The sequence below is a fragment of the Cnephaeus nilssonii genome (genome assembly GCF_951640355.1).
Source record: "Cnephaeus nilssonii genome assembly, chromosome: 20".
NCBI classification, from domain to species: Eukaryota; Metazoa; Chordata; class Mammalia; order Chiroptera; family Vespertilionidae; genus Cnephaeus; species Cnephaeus nilssonii.
Window position 1 is genome coordinate 43,812,222 of NC_137091.1, and position 26,330 is coordinate 43,838,551.

Consider the following 26,330-nt stretch of genomic DNA (forward strand, 5'->3'; position numbering starts at 1 on the left):
TCTGAATAACTTGGGAATTTGGGGTGGGGGGGATGGTGCAAGGCGGGCATCTAGCCGGTGCAGATGCCCGCCCACGCTCCACTACAAGGTGCGATGTCATGGGATCAGAGCCCGAGGAGGCGAGGAGGATCGGGAGGGAAGTGGGGCCATCACTGTGGGGAGCCAGAGTTCAAACAGGGTCTGGATGAGGGAGGTGTCCCCACAGAGGGGCAGCCGGCCTGAGTCTGCGCCTGGGAAGGTGAGGATGGGCCTGCCGGCGCAGCCTGTGTGGGGACTGGAGCACGGGCCGAGGAGGGACTCTATGCAGGGGTCATCGCCTCGCCTGGGGGGGTGTCCCGAGGACGTCCACTCGTGGGGGTGGCATGGTGTCGGCTGAAGCCAGACCAGCGTGAGAAAGGTGTCCCCACAGAGGTGGGGTGGCAATGGGGACAGGAGACTGGCCACACATGTGGATTACGTGAAGGTTAACGGAGGTCCGGCTCCTCACAGCTGGAAAGGGGCGTTGTTCATACAGAAAGGGGGAGAGGAGGAGCCCTGTGGTGCTGGACTGAGCTGGGGGCGGTGGTGGGTGGTCATGGATTTCACAGCCGCCGCTGAGCACAGAATGTGTATTCTCTAGCTCTCAGAGCGGGAGCAGTGACACCGGTGAGTGAGTGAGCACCTCTCGCATCCAGATCGACTTCTAAATACCACGCTCCACTACAGGAAGCCAGCTCCTCGGAGACATGGCCGGTCCCAGGCCCGGAGCAGGACAAGCGTAAGATGAGCCTGAAACATCGCACCAGGTTAGCAATGCTCCGGCCCGGGGACAGGTCAGAATACAGGTCGGCTTGAGGAAGTGCCACGGCCACATCGGGGCAAATTGAAAATCAAAATAAACAACAGCAAATTATATTAGATAACACAGGAAACTGGGAGTCCACAGAGATTTTTTTTAAATACATTTTTATTTCACAGAAAGAGAAGCATCAATGATGAGAAAGAATCATCGATCGGCTGCCTCCTGCATGCCCCCCACTGGGGATCAAGTCTGCAACCCAGGCATGTGCCCTGATTGGGAATCCAACCATGACCTCCTAGTTCACAGGTCAATACTCAACCACTGAGCCACGCCGGCTGGGCCCACAGATTTTTTTAAAAAGATCGGTGGAGCCCTAGCTGGTTTGGCTCAGTGGATAGAGCGTCAGCCTGCGCACTGAAGGGTCCCAGGTTCGATTCCGGTCAAGGGCACATGCCCAGGTTGTGGGCTTGATCCCCAGTAGGGGGCGTGCAGGAGGCAACCAATCAATGATTCTCTCTCATCATTGATGTTTCTCTCTCTCCCTCTCTGAAATCAATAAAAATATATATATTTTTTAAAAAGATCACTGGAAAGTTTGACAATATTTACATAGCTCAATGCCTCCTTACAAAATACTAATGTCAAAGGAGAGCTGCTTTAGAGAGGGGAAACCAGGCAGACACTATCTTAACCAAAGGATTAAAGTGAACATCATCAGTGATGTGTCAAATAGAGATTACGCACTCTAATTCATATGCAATCACGAGTTATTGCTCCTGCAAACCTCCCAGAGCCCAGCTCCCAGCATCCTCTCCCCTTGATGGGTTTCAACCGATTTTATACAGAACGTGGTTTCACCAGGGGGACGATGGTCTCTGCTCCCTCAGACGCCAGGCTCACCCCTTCGGTGTCTTATACTCCAGCCATCAGCACGATCTCTTTCCCCCCAGACCTGCCACCTCCGTGCATGGGCATAAGGCACCACCTCCTCGCAGGGGCACACGAGGCTCTCGGGAGACACTAGTCAGTCAGTGGCAATGCACGCAGGGGCTCCTGCTGACGGCCTGGACCAGATCCTGGTCCTGTTTCCTGGACAGTGGACCGAGGGAAAGGACCTTCCATTCCTGTGCCTGTGTCCTCGTCTGTTAAATGGGATAATGAAAGTACCTACCTCGTGGGGTACATGAGGGTCTTTGGTGAGTGAGCATGCCCCTGCCCAGCCCTGGCAGAAGGACATGGCAGCCATGGCTGCTCGGGGACCTGTGTTCCCAGAGGCCCTGCGGGGTGTAGGGAGGGAGACCCAGTTGCACACCTAAAGGAACCGTGGGGCTCCGCACAGAGCAAGACGGACACCGGGATCCCCAGGCATACAAACACCCAATCAAATATTATTGCCTTAAACATTTTATTGAACTTGATGAGCATGGGTGCATACTAGTCCTTTAAGATAGAGCTCTGTTAGGAACTCTCAGCTGAGAAACAAAAGCCACTTTATTGGAGGGGTAATCGCAGCCCCCAGGACAAGAAGCCGCCAGCAGCGGCCGCCCTGGGCTCGCTGATTAAGGGGCTGCTCCCTCTGACTCCCTGGCTCGTTCCTCAGGACCCACCACCGTGTGCACAGGTGAGGCGGGAAGGGAAGGGCTGGCTCCTTCTCGATCAGACTGAATGCCAGGCATCGTACTAAGGGCTGGGGCTATTAGGATGAGCAAGACGCATACAGCCGCTGCCTGCCCCACGGGGTCAGGTCCAGAGGGCTGTGTGAGGACTGAAGGCCAGGCCTAGCCCCAGGGGTGCGAGGCAGAGCTGGGTCTCCCACGTCACTATAACTTCCTGTCTCCCACAGGAGGAGGTCCATCCCCGAAAGGTGTGGGCCCAGAGCCAGAGTGGAGTCAGACCCTGGTGCCAGCACACCGGCTACGGCCCTGGGCGAGCCCCTTCCCTCCTCTGTGCTTCCCTGTCCTCTCTGGGACGGTGGCCCCCTGGTTAGGTGGCTGGGAGGTTAAATGAGTTTCTAAAGTTGAAACTGCCACTGTCCAATGCAATAGCCACTAACCACATGGAGCTACTTAAGTGAAATGTAATTAAAAAGAAACAGAGCCCAGCCAGTGTGGCTCAGTGGTTGAGCATTGACCCAGGAACCAAGAGATCACCAGTTCGATTCCCAGTCAGGGCACATGCCTCAATTTCAGGCTCGATCCCCAGTAGGGGGCTTGCAGAAGGCAGCCTATCGATGTTTCTCTCTCATTGATGATTTTCTCTATCCCTCTCCCTTCCTCTCTCTAAAAATCATTAAAAACATCCTATATAATAAAAGGCTAATATGCAAATCAACCGAATGACACAACGACCGGTTGCTATGACACCCACTGACCACCAGGGGGCAGATGCTTGACGCAGGAGCTGCCTCCGGTGGTCAGTGCGCTCCCACAGGGGGAGCGCAGCTCAGCCAGGAGCCGGGCTCACAGCTGGCGAGCACAGCGGTGGTGGCAGGAGGCTATCCCCCAAGGGCTCTCGGACTGTGAGAGGGTGCAGGCTGGTCTGAGGGACTGCCCCCACTACCCCCGAGTGCACGATTTTCGTGCACCAGGCCTCTAGTATTTTAATACATAAGTAAAAATAAACATATATAGAATATGTCCTCATTGCACCGGCCACATTTCAAGTGCTCGCCGCTGGCCGGTGGCTATCACAGTGCACAATGGGGGTGGAAGATGTTCCTGTCGCTGCAAAGTTCTGCTGGAAGGCGCTGCTTCAGACAGCCCCTGGCACGCTGGCACGCGTGCTCCACATGCGAGCTTTCAGAGCACCCCCTGAGCCCGGCAAGACCTGGACACGGAGCAGGGGGTTAATAATTATTTATTTTTAAAAAATGACTAAATTCCCACTTTAAACCACACCCTCACACACACTGCACACCAGATCTGCTTATTAACACCAGAGGTGCTGGCCCGCCCGTCCCGGAGGGCAGGGCCTAGTAGAAACACTCCAGGTCCAGGTCGGAGTCTTGGTCTGTATCCTCCTGGTTCTGAATCTGACTCTGCCTCCTGTACAGCCAGGCCACCTGAGGAGACGGGGCAGGCGGTGGTCAGAGCCAGGGTGCCCCTCCCCTCACCACCCTGCAGGTCAGCGCCCACCTCGCCAAGAAGCTGTCGGGCCAGGCAAGCGCCCCCCTCCCAGGGCCTCACCTGGGCACTGGTGGTGGCCTCCTCCGGCGTCTTATCTTCACGGACGCGAACAAACCGAGGGAAGCGAAGGGAGATCCCCTTCTCACTGTCCACCTGGGGAGGGCGTGACGATGGGGACTCCTGTGGCCCAGCCCTCGGTCCTCGCTAACAGTTCCCTACCGAAGTCTCCTCCCCGCTCCTGCACCTCTGGCCATTTCCTGACCCATACCGTGGGGCTAAGCAATGGGTTGTTGTAAGGGTTAAATAAGGTACTAAGCCCTTGGGACCGTCCTGGCACGTGGCAGCGCTTAAGAAATGCCAGCTGTGACAGCTGTTTTTTAGGTGGTTGGCGTTATTAGGGCCGAGACGCAGAGCAGCGGAGTCAGGGTGTGGATTCTGGAACCAGACTGTGGGGTCAAATCCCAGCTCCCCACTCCCAGGAGCCGCGAGACCCGGGGCCAGTCCCTCAGGTCCCGGGGCTCTCCTTCCCCACCTGAGGGTGGGGCTGTTCAGAGTCCTGAGGATTAAATACGTGCACACCGGTGCCCTGCTGCTGGCACAGCGCCCGCTGCCCAGGCTGCTCCCAACCCTTGGTCCCGGGACCCTGACTCCATGAGTGAGAAGATTCAGAGGCATGTGATCCCAAACACAGGCTCCGCCTTTGAACGGAGGCCCGCTTCTAATCAGAAAAGCGGCTGCTAGATGGAAAGACCCGAAGAAATCTCAAAGGAAGCACACTTAAATGCGAGACCCCGTTTCTCCTGCAGGAGGAAGCAAGCTCAGAGCCCGCGCTGGGCACCGGCAGCGCCTCCGCGGCCCTGGCCCTCCGCGTGGTGAGGACTGAACCACCAGTGAGAGAAGGAACTGGACAGCTAGGTGGTGTGGGAATTAATTACAGTTAAGAAAGAAAGTAACAGGATGTGTCATAAGCTTTTACGTGAAAGAACTGTGTTTTCAAAAATTACTTAAGAGCTGAGTGTGAAACAGCAATTTCACTGTTTTCTTTCTACTCCTGGGGCATTTCTCTTTAATAAAAAAAAGAGAAGACTTTTGACCCTGTTATCTGACACCCAAATAAAATGCAAGCTCAAGGTTTCCCAATCCTCCCCGCCCCCCCCAGGAAGGGGGACGTCTGCAGGGCCCCCCCACTCTCCCGTCCGGAATTCCCTTGGAGGGTCTACCCCAGGCGCAGTCACTCACCAGGCCGCGGGCAGCGGGGTAGATGGGCGAGAGGGAGAGGTCTGCGCACCTGACCTCCCACACGGTTTTGGGCTCCAGCCAGTGGTCCGGGGCCACGGCGCCGTCTGCCCGGACGTAGGAGCGAGGGGTGGGCAGCACCAGGGCCTGCAGGGAGCAGCAGGAGGTGGAAGAGAGGATCTCGGGTCTCAGAATCAAGATCGAGGGTTGGGGGGTTGGGAAGTGAGGTAAATGGGGGAAGACAGAGACACAAACATTCCTTAAAGTACAAAGCCAGGAATGGGGGGTGGGGAGAAATGGGAGAAGGAATAAATGAAAGACAGAGACCCTGGGAGCTGAGACAAGAAATTAAGACTGACTGAGGTAGAGAGAGGGGCAGAGACCCCGGGAGGTGGGGATAGAGACCTAGAGAGAGAGAACCAAAGAATGGACAGGAACCGAATCACAGATACCAACACAAGACAGCCACACCCAAACACCCGACCATGACCGCAAACACTCCCACTTAGCAGGAGCTCAGCCAGCACCCTAAGGATCGACTCAGGGAACCCCACAAGAGCGCCCTGCCCCGAGACTGCCCCCCTGCTGCGGCCGAGGCACTGAGCTCGGGGAGATGGGGCCCCTGACTGGCGGCACTGGCTAGTGGCCGGCACAGCTGGGACTTGCACCCCCAAAGCCAGTGGCACCCGGAGCCCGAGCTCACCAGAGCCAAGCGCACGCTGCAGAGGCGCAGGGCCCGCCCGCTCACCTGGAGGGTCTGGTGATACTCCTCCAGCTCCTCGTCGCTGAAGCCAGTTCCAAGCTGCGGGAAGGACGGGGCAGGTCAGCGGCCAGCACTGCCTCCCTGCTCCGCTGAGGCCCCGAATCTGCACACCAGCGCCCCCAGCCCGCTCCAGCCTAACCAGCACCCACAGAAACCACAGGGTGCTGAGCATCCAGCCAACCCCTCGCAGACCTGGGATGGAGAACAAATCTCGGGGCGACAGTCCCTGCTCCTTCTGCTCTGTCTCCCTGGCCCGGAAGTCACTCCCTTGGGCCCCTGACATCCCACCTGCCCCATAACTGGTGTCATGTCCAATCGGAACACTGCCAAGAGTTTTCTGTCACCCACCCAGTCAAGGCTAAAAAATACTCCTTGATGCGGGCAAAAGAGCAAGACGGACAACTTCAAACCACTGATCTAAAATGTCAACAGAAAGCCCTTTGTACTGAGAGCCTTAAAATCTTCTCACTTTTGCCCGGACGGTGTGGCTCAGTGGTTGAGCATCGACTATGAACCAGGCGGTCATGGTTTGATTCCCGGTCAGGGCACATGCCCGGGTTGCAGGCTCAATCCCCAGTAGGGGACATGCAGGAGGCAGCAGATCAATGATTCTCTCATCACTGATGTTTCCATCTCTCGCTCCTTCTCCCTCCTCTCTAAATCAATAAAAATATATTTAACATTTTTTTAAAATAAAAATAAAATTTTTTCTCACTTTTGTCCCAGCAACAGCTCTTGCAGAAAAGTATTCTAATAAATTATGTAAAATGGTGACAGACTGGCGGCCACAGATACTTGTGAATTATAAAATCTCTTCTACAGACGATGAGTTAACACATGCGCAGTGCTGACTTATAAGAACAGGCAGCAATGCAAAACTACCCCGCAACCGCAGGAGCCGGTTCGGGAAACTGGGGCCCAGCTGCTGCAAAACTCTAGGGACGCACTCAAGTCATGCGCGTGAAAGTCCTGAATGGCACGGAGAAACCTCCAACACTTCCCGTCTCTACGACCCAGGCAGGGACAGCACGGAAATACAGTACTTCTAGGGCAACAGCAGGAGAGAGAACTACTCGTGGAGAAGGATCACAATTTTGTAAAGACAAAGCGTTCCCTTCAATGTGACCAGTGGTTGCCTCCAGGTACCGGGATTGTGGGTGATAGCTTACTCTCTTTCTGTGGCAAATGTGCGCAGCTTTAAACTAAAGAAAAAAGAAACCTACGTTTCCCAGGATCCCCTGCAGAGGGGCTGGGCCAGGAGCAGAGCTCTGACCAATGCACCTTCCGCAGACGCTGCTCGCTGGCGGAGGCTGACTCAGGTGGCCCCACCTCCGGCTGCAGCCACGTTGTGAAGCAGAGGCTGAAGCACGTGGCAAACCCACTGGGGGAAAGCAGCAGCCTGCGCCCCTTGCAGACTTCCCATGACACGAGAGAAAGAAACCCTTCTCTGACCTAGGCCTCATTGTCTAACTCAGGTCCTGACTGACAGGGCTTCCTTCCATCTTTCTATACTCGACTTTATAGGGACAGAAAAAGTACATAAAAACGAGGAAAAGCAGGGAGGTGAGAGCCCCCGATCCGGCCCCCCGGCCCAGTGGAGCCCACCCCCTGCCCCTGCGCCAGCGCCAGCCCAGCCCCGCACCTTGCAGATGGCCTGCAGCTCCTCGCTCTCCTCGTCGTAGGAGGCCAGCAGGAAGCCCCCGTAGCGGCCGGCCCGCTTCCCCCGGCCCAGGTAGGCGCCGATCACCACGAGGTCCAGGGTGTCACCCACGCCGTCCAGGTAGTCCTTCTTCAGCTGGGAGGAGGGAGGGCAGGAGGTGAGGGGGAGAATCACGGAAGTGGTGGCTTGGGAGAGTGGAGAGGAGTTTCCATAAAGAAGACGGAGCGTGGCCACTGAGAACGGACACGAACGGGCATCTAGGCTGAAAGAGGAGGGAACGAGGCGACTGCCATGGGAGGAGCAGGTGTGACGGAGGGGACAGGCCGGATGGGGAGACCTGGGGTCATGCTGGATCCCGCTTTCCCTCAGTACGGAGACAGGTTCCACTCACTCCTTCACACAGAGAACACTTATCCATTCGTTCCGGAAACACTAATTAGTGCCAACCGTGAGCCGGGCAGGAGCTCAGCCTCGGGGATGCACAGAGGCTGTGTCCTAAGACAAGAAAGGTTCCTGCCCTCAGAGCTGCTTACAGTCCGTGGGGGAGACAGACCACAGACGACTCATAAAGGTGCAGGCCTGGCCAGCTCAACTCCAAACCCTCCCAGCTCCGGTCCTTTTGCCCCTCCTCATGTCCCTCTCCATCATTCCCACCAAACAATAGCCTCCCGCCTGTGCTCCTGCTTCTGCCCAGCACCCCCCACCAGTCACCACCACGGACCAGCCAGAGGACCTGTGCAAAATGACAAGCAGATCACGTGCCTTCCTGCTCAGAACCTCTGCTGGCTTCCGAAACCCTGAAGACCCTGTTTTCTTTAACCAGTCCCCAGGGCGCTGTGTAACCTGGGCCTGCTCTCCACCCTGACCCCACAGCCACGTGCCTCGCTCCCTGTACACACCGAGCTCGTTCTGACCTCAGGGCCTTTGCACTTGCTGCTCGCCCTGCCTAGATGTCTGCTCTGATCTTCACGCGGCCGACCTTTCCTGTCTGTCTTGACCCAAATGTGGCCTCTGAGGCTTTTTCCAATTGCCCTCGCTGCCCCTGAGCTGACGTTTCTTCACAGCGCTCATCACTCCCGGACTCTCCCTGTGCCCTGCGGACCGCCTCGCCCGACATGGAAGGCAGGCTCGGGGAGAAGAGAAACCTCATCTGGCTTTCCCGCCGCGGCCTCAGGGCACTGAGCTGGCGATTTCATTAACAAGGACTGGCAGCGGGGAGACCTGAGGCTACAACGCGAGGCAGAGGGTTCAGGAAAAGGCTCCTGAGCTCAAACAGGGTGAAGTGTAGGACTTGAAGTCAACGTCCTGGTCAGGAACGATCTCCGGGTCCAGGGCTCAGCGGGAAGGCTGGGGGGCACAGTCACCTTGAGCCAGTTGTGCGATCTCTTGGCGATCTCGTAGGTGGCATCGACATCCAGGGTTTTCACCATCAGCCCCTCGCAGGAGTCTGAGGAGACACAGAGCGCCGCCCTTGTGAAGCTGGGGCTCACAGCGGCCGGAGCAGGCGAACCGTCCAGGGTGGGCCGGGATCACAGGCCGGCTACTGACCGCAGTGGGGAGGGAAGCGGCACCCTCACCTTTCACCGATTGCTCCAAGAACTCTGCAATCTGGTCCATGTCCTTGGTGTCCAGGGAGGTGGCGAAGACAAACTCGCCCTCCGTCTCCACAAAGTTCTCCCGGAGCAGCTGCCGGCGTCGGGAAAGGGGCTCACGAATCAGGGACTAAGGGGCAGGCAAGCGAGGAAGGGATGCCATTGTGGAAAGAAAAAGAAAAGTCCCCAAAACAGGGAGCACAAGTCACAGGGAGCTAAGGAAAGCTTGGAGAGGGGAGAACCAGCCGACATGAGGGCTCTGAGAGTCTAAGTACAGGCTGGCCAGCGGCCCGGGGGCTGGAGACCTTTCAGATCCCGGGGACGCCAGGGGCGTAAGACAGGGAGCCTCGGCCCTGCTGGAGCTTGGACGGTCTCTTGTAGCTAAGACTATTGTTCCTTTTTTAACACCAGTTGAATCAAGGCCGAAAGAAGCCTACGATCATTATGCTATAACACAGACATGCTCCTGAGAGGGTGTTTTCTATGTTGATGCACAGCAGCAATCTCTTCCCATGAAGAACCAAATTCTACTATATTCTCAGCTCTGCAGGATACTCCCATCTTTGTCACAGCAGCTCAACTCTGCCTCTTTAGGACAGAAAGAAGCTGAATGTGCAATTATCTGCCCACCCTGGTAGCCACTGTGCTGGGAACTGTCTAATAAACACACAGTGTGACCATTTTTTAACTCTGGAATTTCTGGAGCCACGTAGCTCAGTTGGTTTGAGTGTTGTCCCAATGCACAAAGGTTTTGGGTTCAATCAGGGCATATACAAGAACCAGCCAGTGAATGCATAAATAAGTGGAACAACAAATCAATGTGGGGCTTTTCCTCTCTCCCTCCTCTCTCTCTCTCTCTCAAATCAATAAAAAAATTTTTTTAAAGAAGTAGGGAAAATAGCAGCATAGGTAAACGTAGTACTCACCACCTCCCACAACCACATCGAAATTTACAACTAAAATACAGAACCACCATCATTCAGAACCACCTGAAATATAGCTGAACAGAAGTCCTACAACCAAGAAATTAAAGAAGAAGCACATCAAGACTGTTCGGAGGGGCAGAATCAAGGAACCAGCTGGTCCCATATCCACATGTGGCGGTTTAAAATTGGGAGGGATTATCTTGGCTGTGAAGGTTTCCCTCGGGAGCGAGGGGTCCCAGCCCTATACCAGGCCCCCAGCCCAGAGTTCCAGTGCTGGGAATAAAAGTCCCTGTAACTTTGCGCTATAAAAACCAGCAGGGATGTGGCTGAGTGACATGGAGGCTACGTGAGTCCCAGGTGTTCCTCTTAAAGGGCCCGCACACAGATTTACTAGTAGTACTCAGATCCCGTCCCTGAGTTCCAGCACTGAGGCAGCAGTTTGAAAGGAACCTGGGACATTCAGGGAGGAACTAACTTGTCTGGTTTCAGGGCAAGAGCTGGAGGGGCAGCTTTCTCCCACACAGAAGTGCTGGCAGAGGCCAGAGTTCCTTTGCTGAGCCCTCCCTGCCACAGAGCCGACTGGCAGGCACCGTATCTGCATCTCCCCATCAGCCTGGCTCACACTTTTCACCCTGCCCTGTTGATTCCACTTCCCTGCCCCTCCCTACTTGCAGGCTCATCAAGCAATTTCCAGTGGCTTATCCATACAACTGGCCTCTCTTGCCTTATGCTTTGGACTGTCCTAAAATCTCTCAATTAAGCAGCAGCTGGCATCAGCATGCCCTTACCTCTCAATACGTGGCCCCAGACCCAGAACTAGCAGCAGCCTGCCCTGGTTCACCGCTTGGCCTCTCCTGGGTTCGTACAAGCTCAATACAAGAAGCAGCCATCTACAGATTGCTTTGTAGCTCATGCGGGGTGGCCCCGGGCAGGGCACAGGCAGAGGCTGACCTTACACCTCCTGGGAGGCCCCAGGGCCAGTGCACCCGAGAGTCAACCTCAGACCACGCCGGATTACAACCCTACCACCTCCACAAGTCACACACTCAAGGGGCGGACTCGGTGAGCACCAAAGCCATGTCACAAATGAAAAAAACAGAGAAATCTCTAGAAAAAGAACTAAATGAAATGGAAGCAAGAAAACTATCAGATACAAAGTTCAAAACAATGGTTATAAGGGAGCTCAACCCAAAGAAGCCCACACCAAGGCACATAATAATTAAAATGCTAAGAGTTAAAGACAAAAAGAGAATCTTAAAAGCAACAAGAGAAAAGCAGTTAGTTACCTTCAAGGGAGCACCCATGACTGTCAGCTGATATCTCAACAGAAATTATGCAGGCCAGAAGGGAATGGCAAGAAATATTCAAAGTGATGAAAAGCAAGGACCTACAACCAAGATTACTCCATCCAGCAAAGCTATCATTTAGAATTGAAGGTCAGATAGAGCTTCCCAGACAAGGAAAAGCTAAAGGAGCTCATCAACACCAAATCAGTACTACACGAAATGTTAAAGTCAAGGAGAAGCCCTAAATGGTTTAGCTCAGTGGATAGAGGGTCGGCCTGCGGACTGAAAGGTCCCAGGTTCAATTCCGGTCAAGGGCATGTACCTTGGTTGCAGGCACATCCCCAGTAGGAGGTATGAAGGAGGCAGCTGGTCGATGTCTCTCTCTCATCGAAGTTTCTAACTCTCTATCCCTCTCCCTTCCTCTCTATAAAAAAAATCAATAAAATATATTTTAAAAATAAAAAGTCAAGGAGGAGGAGGAGGAGAGGAAGAAGAAGAGGAGGAAGAAGGAGAAAAAGAAGAAATAAAAGATAAAAAATATAAACAATAAAATTGCAATAAAAGCATATTTATCAACAATTGAATCTAAAAATCAAAATAAATGAACAAGAAATCTAATGAACAAAATAAACTGATGAAGCAAACAGAACAAGAGGCATGGAAACAAGGAACAGACTGACAAATCTCAGAGAGAAGGGGGAGGAGAACACGGAAGACATTAACCAAAGAACTCACATGCATATATACATTACCTACGGACACAGACAACAGGGTGTGAAGGCCTGGGGTGAAGGGAACCAGGTGGAAGGGGTTAATGAGGGGGAGAAGAAGGGGACATCTGTAGTACTCTCAACAATAAAGGTTTAAAAAAAGAAATAGTTAACATATATTAACTTTAATGATATATTTTACTTAACACAATACCTAAAATATTACCATGTTAAAAGATGACCAATAAAAAATTATTAATAAGGTAGTTTAGGATAATAAAGAACATTATAAACTTGAACAAAAAGATAGATACAGAGACAGTAAAGCATCAAACAGACTGTCAAATTACAAGGGGAAGGTTAGGGAGAGGTGGGGGAGATAAGAGATCAATCAAAGGACTTGTATGCATGCATATAAGCATAACCAATGGATGCAAAACTCTGGGGGGCGGGGGCATATATGGGAGTGGGGTGTGGGGAGGGCAATGGTAAGATATGTACACATATAATACCTTAATAAAAAAATTGGAAAAAAAAAATAAATAAGGTAGTTTAGCTTATCTTTCCTTGGACTAAGTATTCCAAGTTCAGTGTGTATTTCACCCGTAGAGACATCTCATTCAGACCTGTCACATTTCAAGGGCACAACTGCTCCATGGGGCTGGAGGCTGCTGCACTGGCAGCACAGCTCAGCTGATCTTCATTCTCTCAGGTAGGGGTTCCCCCATTTTACAGATGAGAGAGCTGAGGCTCAGAGAGGTTAAGTCATTTGCCCAAAGTCACCAGCTGAGAAATGTGTGGCTGGGATATAGAGCCTATGTGGTCTGACTCCAGAATCTGCTCTAACTTCACCATTACCGTTATTCTCTCATCTTTCTGTACAAAGTGTTCACTGGGATGATTTTACAAAAGAAAAACACTATTGATGGGGAAAAACTTAAATGTCCGCCTGAACAGAAAGCCGTGAAAATAGTTTAAAATCACTGTAAGAGAGGAACTAAAAGAACGGCCTGCAGCACCACAGGAGAGGGACCAGGAAGACCAAGCACGGAGGGGACTGAGCGGGTCTCACGGAAAAGTGATTCAAAGCAGCGGGAGAAATGAATTCAGTTAATAAACGGCTGATTGGACAACTCACCCGCCATCTGGTAAAAGGAAAGCCAGGGCACCCACTTCCTGCCTGACACGCACACAGGTGCCAATTCCCACTAGAACACAAACGGTGACGATACCAGAAGAAAAGCTCAGTGAAAACTTTTAGAATCCCAGGAAAAGGATGACCTTTTTCCTTCTTTAATCTCAGGGATGAGAATGCATTAAGGGGGGAAAATGTTATGTTTGACTAAATATAAAATAACAGTTAAAAACAAGTTCTATGAAGCAAAAAAGACCATCAGTCAAGTTAAAAGGCAAATAAGAAGAAATATGTGTAATGCTCATGACACAAAGGACCCCGCAGAGCAGGGACAATCAAAACTTGAAGGAAAAAACCATAGAGCATATAATATTTGAGATTTCCCCCCAAAGACCCTGGGAAACCAAGTCAGAATTCCACTGGTCTTCCTACAGTTACTTTTTGAGGTTAAATGCTGTTTTTCATTTGCATCGTAAGGAGGTGGTTTAGACACTTGGATGCATGTCAGCATTGGGGCCACAAACTGGCCTCCTGGAGAAAGACACGAATAAGAACCCAGAAGACAAGTCACAAGTGAGCAAGTCACAGAGCAAATGCCGTGCCCACAAGCCCGAAAAGACTCCACCTCACTAGTAAGTGGGCAGGGAAAGTTGTCACTGTTCAGCTACCAGATCATCAACGATTATCTGGAGGAAGATGGCGACAGCAGCTAATTTTATCAAAGTCTCCATGTGCCAGCCACGGCGCTCCATGCCCACGTCCCACACTTAACCTGCCTGTAACAGACAGAGCAGGTGCTGTTAGCGCTTCAATTACGGATAAGAAAATTGAGACACAGAGAGGCTGAGCCAGTCATCTGCGGCCACACAGCTAGGAGGGGAGAGCGGGGATATGAAAGCAGATGGCCTGGCTAGACTCTCAACCTGTACCTATCCTGGGGCAGCGGTTCTCAAACTTCTCAGTTCCAGAATCCTTTCACAGTCTTGAAATGTATTGAGAACTCACTCCAAAGAACTCCTATGTATGTGGGTTACATCTCTCAATATTTACCATATGGTATTAATACATTAGTTATATCACATATTTATATTCATCACATTAAAAGTGAGGATCTTGCCCAGCTGGTGTGGCTCAGTGGTTGAGTGTCGACCCATGAACAACCAAGAGGTCACAGGTTCAATTTCCCAGTCAGGGCACATGCCCAGGTTGCAGGCTGGATTCCGAGTAGGCGGTGTGCAGGAGGCACCTAATTGATATTTCTATCTATTCCTCTCCCTTCCTCTCTCTCTTAAAAAAAATAAAAATCAACCAAAGCATATTTTAAAAATAATAATGATGATGCCCAGCCAGCGTGGCACAGTGGTTGAGTGTCCACCTATGAACCAGGTGGTCACAGTTTGATTCATTAATGTTTCTATCTCTCTCCCCCCCTCTTTTCCTCTCTGAAATCAATAAAAATAAAATTTAAAATAATAATAAATAAATATGCAATAAAAGTGATGATCTCAAAAACATTAGCTTAACACGGACTGGATCCTCACATCTGCTTCAGGCAGCCACACTACATGGAGAAAATCCGCCTCACAGATGTGCAGTTGGGTAGGGAGGGCCTCCCAGACTCCTGGAGGGTCCTGGGGACCCACACAACTCCTTGGACCATGGAGCACTACAGCCCAGGAGTGGCCTCCCAACTCAGTGACGTGACAGAGTGAGAAGTGAAACTCAGACCGCTGGCTCCCAAGCTCACCCCTCGGCTGCCCCGGGAAGTGAAGCCGGAACTCACCTCTCCATTGAGGTAGATGAGATCGAAGGCGTACAAACACACCTGCACCTGGATCTCCGCTGCATCCACCTCCTGGGTTGGGGCAGAAGAGAGCAGGGTGGGGAAAGGTGAGTCGGGCCTGACTGGGTCCCCTCCCATCCTGCCTGAGGCAGACACTGCTGTCACCTACCACTCTCCCCTGCTCCCACCTAACAGGCCACACAGCTGGGAGGTGGCAATGCTGCCGGCCCCGACACCAAACTGTGATGGCTCTCGGCTGATCCCAACCTCTCCCCCCTTTGTCAGGCATTTGTTCTCTCAGCCTCCCTTGCAGCTAATGGTGGTGACAGGACACAAAGCTGGCCAATGAGAATAAAGAAGTGCTGGGGTGTAGGCTGTGGGGGCTCCTGGAACAGACCTTCTTTCATAATAAAACACGGAGATGTAGGAAAATAGCTCTTCCTCTTTCTACTTGGCCCGCTGGGATGAGAATGCAATGGCTGGAGCTGTGGCAGCCATGTCGCACAGGCTGAGACCTGCATCCTGACAAACACTCTGACCCTCTGGGGACTGGGCAGGACTGGGAGGAAGATGAGGGAGTGGGGGACCCTGGCAGGCAGTGAAGTGGGGCTGAGGCTACCTTGCGTTTGCGGGTGGTGAGCACTTGGAATGGCTGTATCTGCTTCTTCTCCCGGTCCCAAGCCACGGCTTCTGTGTCCAGGATGAAAGATGTGACTGACGGGAGTTTAATCTGAAAGTAGAAGGGGAAACCCAGGGCTGGTGAGAGGTGGAGGACGAGGCCAAAAGGCAGACTCAGGGGAACAAATGTCCTTTTCCTGCTGTAGCTCTCAAGGTCCACTGACAACTTGAAACCAAACTCAAAGAGACACATGGACATGGACCCAGTATCCCGGGCTGCACCGAGCTGGCCTGGGCCAACCCCGGCTCTTTGCAGCAGTAACTGCAGCCCCGGCCGGAGGGAAGAGAGAGACGGGGGGTGGCAGACACCCACCTTGGGGATGCGGCTGATGATGTCAGGGTACTTTCCGGTATTGTCTTCCTGATTCCTGCTGAAGATCTTCACCTCCCCGCCTTCCAGAAAATGGATCTTTGACAGTGGGGAAGGGGAGAGGAAGTCAGAGCCCAATCCACCCCAGGAAGCCCCTCCTTTCTCTTCTGACCCCACTTTACTGGGGGAAGCTCGGAAGCTGGACTGGTTCAGAGACCTGAGCAAATCGTCACCTTTCAAACAGCATCTCCCACCCTCGTCCTTCTCATCATCCCAGTCCCGCCCCTCTCCGTCCGCACAAGGGTCTTTCTATGTGATTTGTCTGGATGTTGTTATGCTGTGACTATTATCCTGGGTTTTACTGTTAATATATTTACTGTAATACAGCCTGGTTATAGTGCTCAAGCAGAGCTACATCGATGCCACTTTATACATATGTTATCGTAAGAAATAGTTGTGTGGGGTGTAGCATATATATGACTTAAAACATGTATGTATAGTATTTCAAATCACTGTCACTGTTGTAAGTCATTTTGTTTCTTATTTTTTTTCTCTGTGTTTTGAAGACCCATCTGTGACACGGTGCCCAGCCATCCCCAGGCGATGAACAGAAAAGCTACGAGCACCCTTACAGACCCGACAGGGCGTCTCCAGCCCTGGGTCACAGGACACACGCCTGTGTAACTGCTCCTATGCTTACGCGGCATCTGCTACAATGAGCACACCCACCAGCAGGGCACGAGCACAACTGACTTCTTGAGCTCCCACTGCTGTGGGTCAGGAATTTTGACGACTTTACCAAATAAAATCGATTTTCAAATCAGCCAGTGAGGGGGTGGTTATTGCACCCATTGCACAGAGGTGGGAACTAAGCCCCGAGGCGTGCAGGGCAGACGGGCAGTCCGCGGAGGCCGTGTCTGCGCTGGGGTCCGGCTGCCCCCACGACCCTGCTCTCCGGCCCTGTCCACTCTGCGGAAGGGATGCATCAACCCCCCTTACCTGTGCCCTCTGCCCGTCGTATTTGTACTCGCAGGTGAAAGCGGCCTCATCGAAGCGTTTCAGGACCTCGCTGACGCCCCGGGTGGGGTGGGCCAACATTGGTTTCAGGGGGACCCCTGGGAGGGGAGGAGAGGGAGAGTTAGGAAAGATGCAGAGGGACCACTAACTGTGCGACTGCTAATTGCACACAAGCGATGTGTGTAGGGTCTGGGTCACACCCTCACAGGACTCTGGCTGTCCCCTCTCTTTTCACATCTAGGACGGAGACGTCAGCCATCTGTGATTACGTGCATTAGGGTGACAATCTTGGGATGACAGGGTGGCAAGAGAAGAAACCTGGGTCCCTGGGTGATCCCAGAGCGTAGCCGAATGCCCACCCTGGCCGCTGCCTTCCTCTGGACTCGGGTGTGAGAGACTCGGTCTGGCCTGACCCACTGCCCTTGGGGAATCCGCAACAGCAGCCTCATACCCGACCTAGACAGAGTGCAGCTCCTGGGGGAAGGAATGGGTCTGGGCCCCAGGGAACAACACTCCACCCTGGGGACAAAGGTTCTCGGGTTCTTAGAGAAGTGCCTGGGAGGGGAGCCCTCACAGCCTCCCTGGAGGGCAGAGCCAAGGCCAAGAGGAGGGAGAGGAGCCTGAAGGAGGGGCAGCCCCAGCTCCCACCCCCGAGCCAGCGGTGCACAGGGTGAGGCTGTGGCCAGACCTTCAAGGCCCCGGGTGGCCGTACCTGGACTCAGCCTGCAGTGCTCCGGGAGCCCTTCCAGGCCATGCTCCAGCAGCACGGGGACGATCCGGTCCAGGTCGGGCACCTGGCTGGGGTGGGGGCAGGAGAATAAGTGGGAGGTGTCCTTCCAGAGCTCAAAAGTCAGGCAGCCTGGAAGCTCTGCTCTCTGGCTGCAAGATACACCTCTGCCTGCCAGTCCCCCGGTCCCTGGTCGGCCCCCACCTCTCCCTGAGTCCTCTGTCCCTGGTCAGCCCCCACCTCTCCCTGAGTCCTCTGTCCCTGGTCAGCCCCCACCTCTCCCTGAGTCCTCTGTCCCTGGTCGGCCCCCACCTCTCCCTGAGTCCTCTGTCCCTGGTCGGCCCCCACCTCTCCCTGAGTCCTCTGTCCCCGGTCCCTGGTCAGCCCCCACCTCTCCCTGAGTCCTCTGTCCCTGGTCCCTGGTCGGCCCCCACCTCTCCCTGAGTCCTCTGTCCCTGGTCCCTGGTCGGCCCCCACCTCTCCCTGAGTCCTCTGTCCCTGGTCCCTGGTCGGCCCCCACCTCTCCCTGAGTCCTCTGTCCCTGGTCCCTGGTCGGCCCCCACCTCTCCCTGAGTCCTCTGTCCCTGGTCCCTGGTCGGCCCCCACCTCTCCCTGAGTCCTCTGTCCCTGGTCCCTGGTCGGCCCCCACCTCTCCCTGAGTCCTCTGTCCCTGGTCCCTGGTCGGCCCCCACCTCTCCCTGAGTCCTCTGTCCCTGGTCCCTGGTCGGCCCCCACCTCTCCCTGAGTCCTCTGTCCCTGGTCCCTGGTCGGCCCCCACCTCTCCCTGAGTCCTCTGTCCCTGGTCGGCCCCCATCTCTCCCTGAGTCCTCTGTTCCTGGTCAGCCCCCACCTCTCCCTGAATCCTCTGTCCCTGGTCGGCCCCCACCTCTCCCTGAGTCCTCTGTCCCTGGTCAGCCCCCACCTCTCCCTGAGTCCTCTGTCCCCGGTCCCTGGTCAGCCCCCACCTCTCCCTGAGTCCTCTGTCCCTGGTCCCTGGTCAGCCCCCACCTCTCCCTGAGTCCTCTGTCCCTGGTCCCTGGTCAGCCCCCACCTCTCCCTGAGTCCTCTGTCCCTGGTCCCTGGTCAGCCCCCACCTCTCCCTGAGTCCTCTGTCCCTGGTCCCTGGTCAGCCCCCACCTCTCCCTGAGTCCTCTGTCCCTGGTCCCTGGTCAGCCCCCACCTCTCCCTGAGTCCTCTGTCCCTGGTCCCTGGTCAGCCCCCACCTCTCCCTGAGTCCTCTGTCCCTGGTCCCTGGTCAGCCCCCACCTCTCCCTGAGTCCTCTGTTCCTGGTCCCTGGTCAGCCCCCACCTCTCCCTGAGTCCTCTGTCCCTGGTCGGCCCCTACCTCTCCCTGAGTCCTCTGTTCCTGGTCCCTGGTCGGCCCCCACCTCTCCCTGAATCCTCTGTCCCCGGTCCCTGGTCAGCCCCCACCTCTCCCTGAGTCCTCTGTTCCTGGTCGGCCCCCACCTCTCCCTGAGTCCTCTGTTCCTGGTCCCTGGTCAGCCCCCACCTCTCCCTGAGTCCTCTGTCCCTGGTCCCTGGTCAGCCCCCACCTCTCCCCGAGTCCTCTGTCCCTGGTCCCTGGTCAGCCCCCACCTCTCCCTGAGTCCTCTGTCCCTGGTCCCTGGTCGGCCCCCACCTCTCCCTGAGTCCTCTGTCCCTGGTCGGCCCCCACCTCTCCCTGAGTCCTCTGTTCCTGGTCGGCCCCCACCTCTCCCTGAGTCCTCTGTTCCTGGTCGGCCCCCACCTCTCCCTGAGTCCTCTGTCCCTGGTCCCTGGTCGGCCCCCACCTCTCCCCGAGTCCTCTGTCCCTGGTCAGCCCCCACCTCTCCCTGAGTCCTCTGTCCCTGGTCAGCCCCCACCTCTCCCCGAGTCCTCTGTCCCTGGTCAGCCCCCACCTCTCCCCGAGTCCTCTGTCCCTGGTCCCTGGTCAGCCCCCACCTCTCCCTGAGTCCTCTGTCCCTGGTCCCTGGTCAGCCCCCACCTCTCCCTGAGTCCTCTGTCCCTGGTCAGCCCCCACCTCTCCCCGAGTCCTCTGTCCCTGGTCCCTGGTCAGCCCCCACCTCTCCCTGAGTCCTGCTGTCACCTGGTCCCTGGCCGGCCCCCACCTCTCCCTGACTCCTCATCACTCTGCCTCTGCTATCTGCCCCCGTCCTCCCTGTGTCACTACACATCACTCTGACCCTATGTCCCTTAGTCTGAGCTGCCTTCAGCTCCCATCTGTCATCTTAACGACACGTTAGAAGCACTCAAGGACGTTAAAAGCAAAACAAAACACAGTATTTCTTCCAGGCCAGGCTCCACCTCCCGGAGGTGCTGATTTACTGGTTGGGGGGAGGGGGGGAGAGTGAGAGCACGTCTGTAATCTCCATGCGCAGGCAGACCGGAGACCCCTGCCCCGCCTGGGGCTCTGCAGGGCTACTCACTGCCTGTGCCCAGCACCCTGTGGTCCTGGCCCAGAGCAGGTGCCCCGTGGCATGTGTGGAATTGCTCATCAGCCCTCCTGCCGCTGACACTCTGGGCTGTCACCGTCTCGCTGTGGAGGCTGCAGGCCCGGTCCCTCCACATGGCTCTCCCTGGAGCCCTGTCACGCCGCACATATCTGACCCCCCGCTGGGCATCAATCCCCAGCGGCTCCCAGATTCACGGCCCCGGGTCTCACCAGAACGTCTGCTTCAGGATCATGCCTTGTTCCTCCAGCCACGTCTTTCTGGCCTCTGCTGTCTTGCCCTTCCCAGCATCCACCACGGCCGGGGGGAATTCTAAGACAAGAGCCAACAGAAGAGGCTTTGGGATGGCCCAACCCCCTCAGGTACCCCAGGGTCCACAGTGGGTGGGGTGCTACAGACAAGGAATGGAAACGGGTGCCGGGGACACTTTCCTCAGGGAAGAAGGGACGCCCGGGTTAACTCAAGGGGTGGGCACAGGACCACATGGGGGCTCACCTTGGCCTGGAGGCGTGAGGCTCACGGCCTGGGCGAGGGCGGCCAGCACAGACTGCTCTGCCAGCCCGAGGCGCAGCCGTCCACTCAGGGCTCTGGGAGAGAGCGGGTGAGGGGCAGTGGGCTTGCCCACACCTGTCCAATCCTGCCCGCTACACCTTCCTCCGCTCCTCCAGTCTCCCCCACCCCCACCCCCACCCTTTGTAGACCCTCTCCTCAAAAACCAAAACAACCTTCAGAGCCAGAAGGGGCCCAAACATCACACAGCCCCACTTAACAGATGAGGAAACCGAGGCCAGTAACCATCACCACTGGCATTTCCTGGGGGCAGAACCATGTGCCTCACAGGTGTCCTCGCCTTTCATCTCATCTAAAAAGTGGTGAGGCTTGGGTGAGGTCAGCTGCCACCTCCTGGGGAGGGGGAGGCGGGGCAAAGCCAGCCTGGAACCAGAACAGAGCCTGCCCCAGTGGTGCCCAAGAGCGTGATGGGCAAGGACCTGTCACGGCACAGGCTTGACCTGAGCCAGTGACTTGGAGCGCGAGGCTTACCCTCCCTGTGCCTCCACCTCCCCTCTGAAAACTGGGTGAGGAAACCGCCTGCCTCTCAGAGCTGCAGGAGGCACTGATGGGATGAAGCACGTGGCCCAGGGCAGGGCACCCAAGAAATGCTCCAGGATGTCCATGGTGTTTCACTGTCACGGCAACCACCTGGCCCCCACGCTCACTGCCGGGCTCAGGCCAAGGCAGACATCACTAATCAATCATGGCACTCTTCACCCACGAGCCCCCGATTCCGGGCAGGACCAAGGAGAGGAGCTGGCCCCTGAAGGAGACCTGTGTCCCCATTCCCACAGGGCTGGCTCCTCGCGCAGTGCATGCTGCTCTCATCTTAGGGGCTCCAGGCACCGGCCGGGGTTCCAACTGCCCGTCCCTCCTGCCTCCACCTCTCCCGCCTCCCAGCCCACACACTCACCTGGTGATGAATCGGGCTTCTGAGTGGCGGCAGGCCACAAAGAGGCCTTTGATGATGTCCATCTTCCTGGCTGTGGACTGAAGAGGTGGGGGCAGAGCAGTCAGGCCCAGGGTGAAGGGAGAGGACCACACCTCCTCCCGGCCATCCAGCTGCCTGGAGAGATGCCGCCCTCACTGCACCCACCTTCCCGCTCTGCACCCCTCACGGAACTGACGCGATCCAGCCCCAAAGAGTCTAACCAGCCACCCCCTTGCCACAGGCATGGCACTGGGTCCCCAAAGCGAAGAGCACAGGGTTGGGGGTTCTGGGGCGAGCGGCCCTGCCCCACTCACAGCGTTGCCAGTGAGCCGGGCGATGTCTCGGAACTTGGCGATGACCCCGGAGGCGGTGAGGGCGGGCGGGGGCAGCATGAGTCTCTGGGTGCTGCGGCTGTTCTCGGCCACCAGCCCCACGTCGCCCGTCTCGGCTGCCTCAGCCCGCACCGACTCGAGCTGCCGACCTTGGGGGGCAGAGTGTGAGGAGCAGGGTGAGGCCCGTGGCTGCATGTCGACTTTCTCTGGCATTTTCTCCAGCTACGTGTGCTCGTGGCAAGCCCCCAACTTCCCCATTCCTAGTGCCCACCCACTCCTTGAAATGGCTCATCTGCCTCCATTACATCAGGTGTGAGACGCCTATTAGCCGTCCACATGGAGTATGGTAAGCAGCTGGATGAACCCGTCTACACTAGGGTAGTGGTAGTGTAAGTGTGTACATGGGATTCAAAGCCACGGGTAGGATGAGATTACCAGGGGGCGAGTGTAGACAGAGGAGGCCAAAGCACCCTTTGCCTGTCCCCTAGTTAACTGTGAATACCATCCAACAGTGTCCACAGGCCTTTGCTTTTTCTTTTGTTACCCTATTTTTTATTTTTACTAATTTTAGAGAGAGGAAGGAAGAGAGAGAGAGAGAGAGAGAGAGAGAGAGAGAGAGAGAGAGAAACATCGATAATATAAGTGTTGCTCCACTTATATATGCATTCATTGGTTGATTCTTGTATGTGTCCTGACGGGGGATCGAACCGCAACCTTGGTGTATCGGGATGACACTCTAACCAACTGAGCTTCCCGCCCAGGGCCACTCTGAACTTTCTGAAGTCACCAATTTAAACACACAGACGTGTCTTGGCCTCACTCATTGCCCAGACTGGGCCCACGGGCACCCCTGGCTGTAAGAGCAGGGCTGGGAAGTGGAGACTGAGTTATCACACAGCTGTGACCAGCAGTTCTCCCTCCATCGGAGCCAGTACAGAGGCTGGAGCAGGCAGCTGTGGGGCTGGGGTCGCTGCCCAGCAGTGCCACAGGCGGAGCCCTCTGCCCTCTGTGCCCCGTCCTTGGCGCCTTACTGCTAAGGTACCTTACTGCTAAGGTCTCTCTCGTCTATGCTGAAAAGAAACGCAGAGCCGACGCCCTACCGACACGTCATTTCAATACAACCAAGACTCTAACACACAAGGAACTGGCCCCTCACACCCTGCCGATCTGCCCCACCAGGTCTTCCTCACTCACTGCCTTCGGAGTCCCTCTCCATCATCTCAGACCCTCCCGGCCTCTCTGCCTTCTCCAAGCTCCCTCCTGCCGAACGTCCGCCACAGCCCTCCTCACCTGTGGCCTGGGCCACCGCCTTGAGAAGGACACCATCCCCAACGCCGAGCTCCAGGCCCTGCTGGGGCGGCCCGAGGCAGTTGAGGCTGAGGTAGAGGATGGGGAGGAGGTCTGGAGGTGACAGGGCCACCACGGAGCGAAGCAAGTTGCTCAGCGTCTCCACCATCCGGAGCCTGGAGAAGGGAGGGACTGCCAGGCAAGGGAGAGAGCAGAGAGCACCCGCCCGCCCGCCCGCCCGGCCTGACTCTTACCGAGCAGAAACCTCCTCGATCTTCTCAAACGTCCGGGCCACAGCCAGATAAGGGACCCTGGGAAGGGGAAGGAGACACAAGAGCAGCATGTAAACCCACGCTGCCCTCCACCCACCTGCCTCCTGAGGACGGCCTTGCTATACCCAAACGCATGCCCACCCCCAATCCCGCCTGCTCCCCGGGGTTTCTCTCTGTCCCCTTCAATGCTGCTGTGTCCCCAAAACACAGAGGAGACCCTTGACAGTGTCCTGCGACTGGTCTCCTGAGAGGCCCCCAGGCAGGGCGGGCAGGGCGAAGCCTCACTTCTGGCCCTGCGTCCAGCATGCGTCCTGGATGGGATGGTAGTTCTTCTTGGCAGGGTTGTAGCTGGATGGGTCCAGGGGGCTGCGGAGGCAAAGGGGAGATTAGGTAAGGTAGATGGCTGGGTGAAGAGAAGCCGCTCCTCCTACTAACATTTACTGAGCACCTACCATGGCCAGGCACTGCTCAGAAGTAAATGAAAATAAAGTTTGCTAACCTGGAGCTCACATCCGAGTGGGAGAGTCTGGGGAAGAAAATATATAAACAAAGAATTTTAGATATTAAAAAGTATTTCAGAAAACAAAATAAAACCAAGTAGAGGGAGAAAGCGGGTTGGTAGATGCTACTTCAGAGGGTGGTTGGGGAAGGCCTGAGCGGATACATCTGAGCAGAATGACACGAAGGGTGAGCAGAGTGTTTGTTTATCAGGGAAACGAGCATCCCAGGCAGGGCGAACAGCAAATGCAAAGGCCCTGAGGTAGAGACACGCTCAACATGTTTGAGGAACAGAAAAGGGGTCAGCGTGGTTCCAGTGGAGCATGGTTTTTGGTGTCCACTCTACGAGACCTCTGGGCTTCTCACCAGCCTTCCCTCGCTCACTCTAGTGGACAGCACAAGGGTGAGGTCACTGGGCGCCACGAAGTGCCAGGCACTGTGCTAAGAGCACACAGCTGCTGGCAAGCAGTCCTGCAGGTGCGGGCTCTTCCGCATTTCCCAGACCAGGGGCCCAGAGTGGTTAAGCAGTTCCCCCGCTCACACAGCTAGGAGGAGCAGGGCTCCAGACTGCTCTAAAGCACTACATCAGAGCCTCACGCTGACCCCGTCAGAGCCAGCGCAGCCCAGACTGCAGTCAGACCATCTGGTTCAAATCCCTGCTGCGTCACCAACCAGCTGTGTCACCCTGGATAAGTGGCTTCCGTCTCCAAACCAGTGTCTCCACCTGTACAATGAAGCCACCAAAATCCTACAGTGACATGTGGTCATAAGGGTTAAGGAGAAAATTAGGGTAAGGATTCTCGCAAGGTGCATTTTGTGGGGATTATTTTAAAAACAACACTGATGCTCTGGCCAGTGTTTCTAAATGGTTAGAACATCTGCCTGCAAACCGAAGGGTCGCAGGTTCGATTCCCAGCTAAGAGCAGGTACCTGTGTTGCAGGTTTGATCTCCGTCCCCAGTCTGGGCACATGCAGGAGGCAACCAATCAATGTCTCTCTCTCTCATTGATGTTTCTCTCTCTCTCTCTTCCCTCCACGCCTCCCTCCCCCTTCCATTCTTCCTAAAAAGTCAATGGAAAAAAATATCCTCCGGTGAGGATATTTTAAATAAATAAATATAACACTGACTCCCCAGCCTCAGGCCTATAACTATTCTAAAACTAGGGGGACCGAAGGGTACATGGGAAGACTCCAGATTTTTTCAGCTCTTCTGCTGATGCTTCTGCAGACAGGACTGTGGATGGGACAGGGGCAGGGCTGTGCACAACAAAGTGTACAGGCTCTGTGTTGAATAACTGTAGCCGTCCTGGCTGTTTCTATTGTTACTACAACAAGAGGCAGCAGAGCATGGTGGGTAAGAAATTCTACAGGCAGACTGCCTGCTTCAAATCCCAACTCTGCCACACTCCCCGTTTGCGACCTAAGCAAGGCACTAAAATCAGATAATAGTAATGACAGTAATGATAGCAGCAGCTATAAACTTGCTGAGTTTGGCCATAGCCAAAGCCTAGTCCAGTGGTCGGCAAACTCATTAGTCAACAGAGCCAAATATCAAGAGTATGATTGAAATTTCTTTTGAGAACCAAATTTTTTAAACTTAAACTATATAGGTAGGTACATTGTTATTAACTTAATTAGGGTACTCCTAAGCTGGCCTTTGCTAAAAACTCAAGGGGCCAAAAAGCCACATGTGGCTCGCGAGCCGCAGTTTGCCGACCACTGGCCTAGTCTACATGCCTCAAGCCCTCCGGAGGAGACTGGCACAGAAAGGTTGTCACTTCCCTGAGGCCACACAGCTGGCAAGGGTGGAGCTGGGGTCTCAGCACTCCACGATGCTGCCCTGCCTCCAGGCCCACTCCCCTTGCTGTGAAAGGGGAGACCAACAGCATCTACACCCCGTGGCGCCGTGAGGAGCACACAGATGCACACGGCCTAGCGCCTGGGACACAATTAACAGTGGATGTTAACTTCCTGTCATCAATACATCCCCACTTCAAAGGTGAGGAAACTGGAGGTCCTGGAGGTCGCTCTGTCACCTATAGGCAGCCATCAGACACAGACAAGTGATCGGGCTGGGAGAGGTGTAAGAAAAAGGGTTGCAGCATCACATGAAATAAAAAACGAGACATAAAACGTTGTCTGTGGTAGAGAAACGTCTTCATAAATGCACAAGCACAGACGCACACCCAGGAGGCACGACGGGGCAGTGGTGAGGAAGAGCCCAGGCTTAGGAATCAGGGGACTTGGGGCCCAGGCCTGGCCTTACCCCCCCTCCCTGT

General features: G+C 55.2%; 1 protein-coding gene across 1 annotated transcript in view; it reads right to left on the reverse strand.

Annotated features, from left to right (window-relative positions):
* Positions 1 to 3,629: 3,629 nt before the first annotated feature.
* Positions 3,630 to 26,330, reverse strand: part of LIG1 (DNA ligase 1) — a gene marked incomplete at its 5' end in the record, with an annotated part of 32,579 nt that continues 9,878 nt past the window's right edge. The window contains 20 exons of the mRNA XM_079759810.1: positions 3,630 to 3,842; positions 3,967 to 4,059; positions 5,146 to 5,289; positions 5,891 to 5,944; positions 7,548 to 7,700; positions 8,930 to 9,012; positions 9,143 to 9,287; positions 14,998 to 15,069; positions 15,617 to 15,727; positions 15,989 to 16,084; positions 16,985 to 17,100; positions 17,715 to 17,800; positions 20,392 to 20,491; positions 20,675 to 20,766; positions 21,645 to 21,721; positions 21,977 to 22,143; positions 23,285 to 23,457; positions 23,536 to 23,592; positions 23,839 to 23,919; positions 24,053 to 24,079. Coding sequence (XP_079615936.1) covers positions 3,753 to 3,842; positions 3,967 to 4,059; positions 5,146 to 5,289; positions 5,891 to 5,944; positions 7,548 to 7,700; positions 8,930 to 9,012; positions 9,143 to 9,287; positions 14,998 to 15,069; positions 15,617 to 15,727; positions 15,989 to 16,084; positions 16,985 to 17,100; positions 17,715 to 17,800; positions 20,392 to 20,491; positions 20,675 to 20,766; positions 21,645 to 21,721; positions 21,977 to 22,143; positions 23,285 to 23,457; positions 23,536 to 23,592; positions 23,839 to 23,919; positions 24,053 to 24,079 — 2,017 coding nt within the window. The 3' untranslated portion in view covers positions 3,630 to 3,752. The remainder of the gene's footprint in view (positions 3,843 to 3,966; positions 4,060 to 5,145; positions 5,290 to 5,890; positions 5,945 to 7,547; positions 7,701 to 8,929; positions 9,013 to 9,142; positions 9,288 to 14,997; positions 15,070 to 15,616; positions 15,728 to 15,988; positions 16,085 to 16,984; positions 17,101 to 17,714; positions 17,801 to 20,391; positions 20,492 to 20,674; positions 20,767 to 21,644; positions 21,722 to 21,976; positions 22,144 to 23,284; positions 23,458 to 23,535; positions 23,593 to 23,838; positions 23,920 to 24,052; positions 24,080 to 26,330) is intronic.